This window comes from Phytophthora infestans, genomic scaffold (assembly GCF_000142945.1).
Source record: "Phytophthora infestans T30-4 supercont1.8 genomic scaffold, whole genome shotgun sequence".
Taxonomy (NCBI): Eukaryota; Oomycota; class Peronosporomycetes; order Peronosporales; family Peronosporaceae; genus Phytophthora; species Phytophthora infestans.
Genome location: NW_003303751.1, coordinates 143,912 through 145,489, shown reverse-complemented (window position 1 = coordinate 145,489; position 1,578 = coordinate 143,912). Strand labels below are relative to the sequence as shown.

The following is a 1,578-nucleotide window of genomic DNA, read 5'->3' as shown; positions in this document are numbered from 1 at the left end:
ATGGGGCTGCTGAGTATCCTCAAGAAGGTCAAGGAGAAGGAAAAAGAGATCCGCGTCCTCATGCTGTGCGTTCAAGCGTCTGGCTTGCAACTTTGTCCGCTGGGCATTCTTACTTTGACTGGGTACATACTGACGGCTTAATTGGGCACCAGAGGACTGGACAACGCTGGCAAGACGACGATCCTAAAAAAATTCATGGGACAGGAAATCACTGAGATCTCTCCCACGCTAGGTTTTGACATCCATACGCTCGAATACAAGAAGTAAGTGCAATTGTCTAAATGTCGACGCACGATCTCAGCAGACTCACTATAATGCTATGTCGTTGTTTTGTTTCGGACAGCTTTAAGTTAAATGTTTGGGACATCGGTGGCCAGCAGACAATTCGCTCGTACTGGAGAAATTACTTTGAGCAGGTCTGTGTTCGGATCTGTTCGTCGAAAGCTCAAGGCTTTTAAGCTGTCCGTGATAGGGTTCATTTCTAGCTGACCGTGCTGTGTTTGCGCACAGACGGATGCCCTCGTGTGGGTGGTAGACAGCGCCGACCGACGGAGGCTTGAGGATTGTAAACGTGAACTTACAAGTCTGTTGACCCAAGAGGTGCGTGGACCGCATTGCTTGCCTAACTCACTTCGGTTAATTCTTACGCGCACCTTTTTCTTTATTGGGTTTGGCTGATGTAAGAAACTAGCTGGGGCTACGTTGCTGATCTTCGCCAACAAGCAGGATTTACCTGGTGCGCTTTCCTCCGCAGAGATTGTTAATGTACTTGGTCTGCGGTCAGCCCAGTTTTCAACCCGACACTGGAGCATTATCGCCTGTAGTGCCGTCACTGGCGATGGCCTTGTCGACGGCATTGACTGGCTTGTAGGTGACGTCGCTCGCCGCATCTTCCTCATGGAATGACTGCTGTACAAACGTTCCTCATTAGATTGCGCTGAATCTTTGCAGACACGGCGAGTCTCTTCCAACCAATCATGAATTTCATTTTTTTTTCCTCCGTCTGAAGCTGCAATGATTTTTTTCCCAATGCCCCCATTTCGAATACATTATTTTGCAGATGGAATGTTTTATTGCGGATTCCTGTGAATTCCGACCACACCTCGTAGTATTTTTGGTAAAACAATTTTAAAGTACCAGGACAATCTCCCCTAATACTGTTAAATGGACGGTCATGCAGCGAATCATATTTTGATGGGTGTGTTCACTGAACAGTTGCGTGCCGTTCGACAAATGTGGGTAGCTTTGTAGAAGCTAGTAGCTTCAAGCTTACATGGATCTTGTGCGCCTGTCGACGAGGAGGTCGGTCCCTCTCATTCAACTTGGGGGATACGATTCTATGATCCAGGATCCCATTTTCACTTTCGCCAACTAGAAATAACTTCGCTGAATAAGACACGCACGATGGACTCAATCCTGAACAAGGCCAAGGAGACGATGGACAACTACTCGGGCCACGGAAATACGCATAGGGATGAGTCTAACGTGGGCCGCATCCAGCACGATACCGAGAGAATGACGGTGCAGGACTCGGCCACGAACTACTCGGGGGACCGCGGATTCTCGAAAAAAACCCAT

At 48.3% G+C, this 1,578-nt stretch overlaps 1 protein-coding gene across 1 annotated transcript; it reads left to right on the top strand.

Moving 5' to 3' along the window:
* On the top strand, window positions 1-1,004 carry PITG_06185 (ADP-ribosylation factor 2; the record flags this gene model as incomplete). Its single annotated transcript, XM_002998310.1, has 5 exons — window positions 1-65; window positions 153-263; window positions 344-416; window positions 511-600; window positions 685-1,004. The coding sequence occupies 5 exons, from the start codon at window positions 1-3 to the stop codon at window positions 904-906; spliced, it is 561 nt and encodes a 186-aa protein (XP_002998356.1).
* Between the last annotated feature and the right edge of the window lie 574 nt (window positions 1,005-1,578).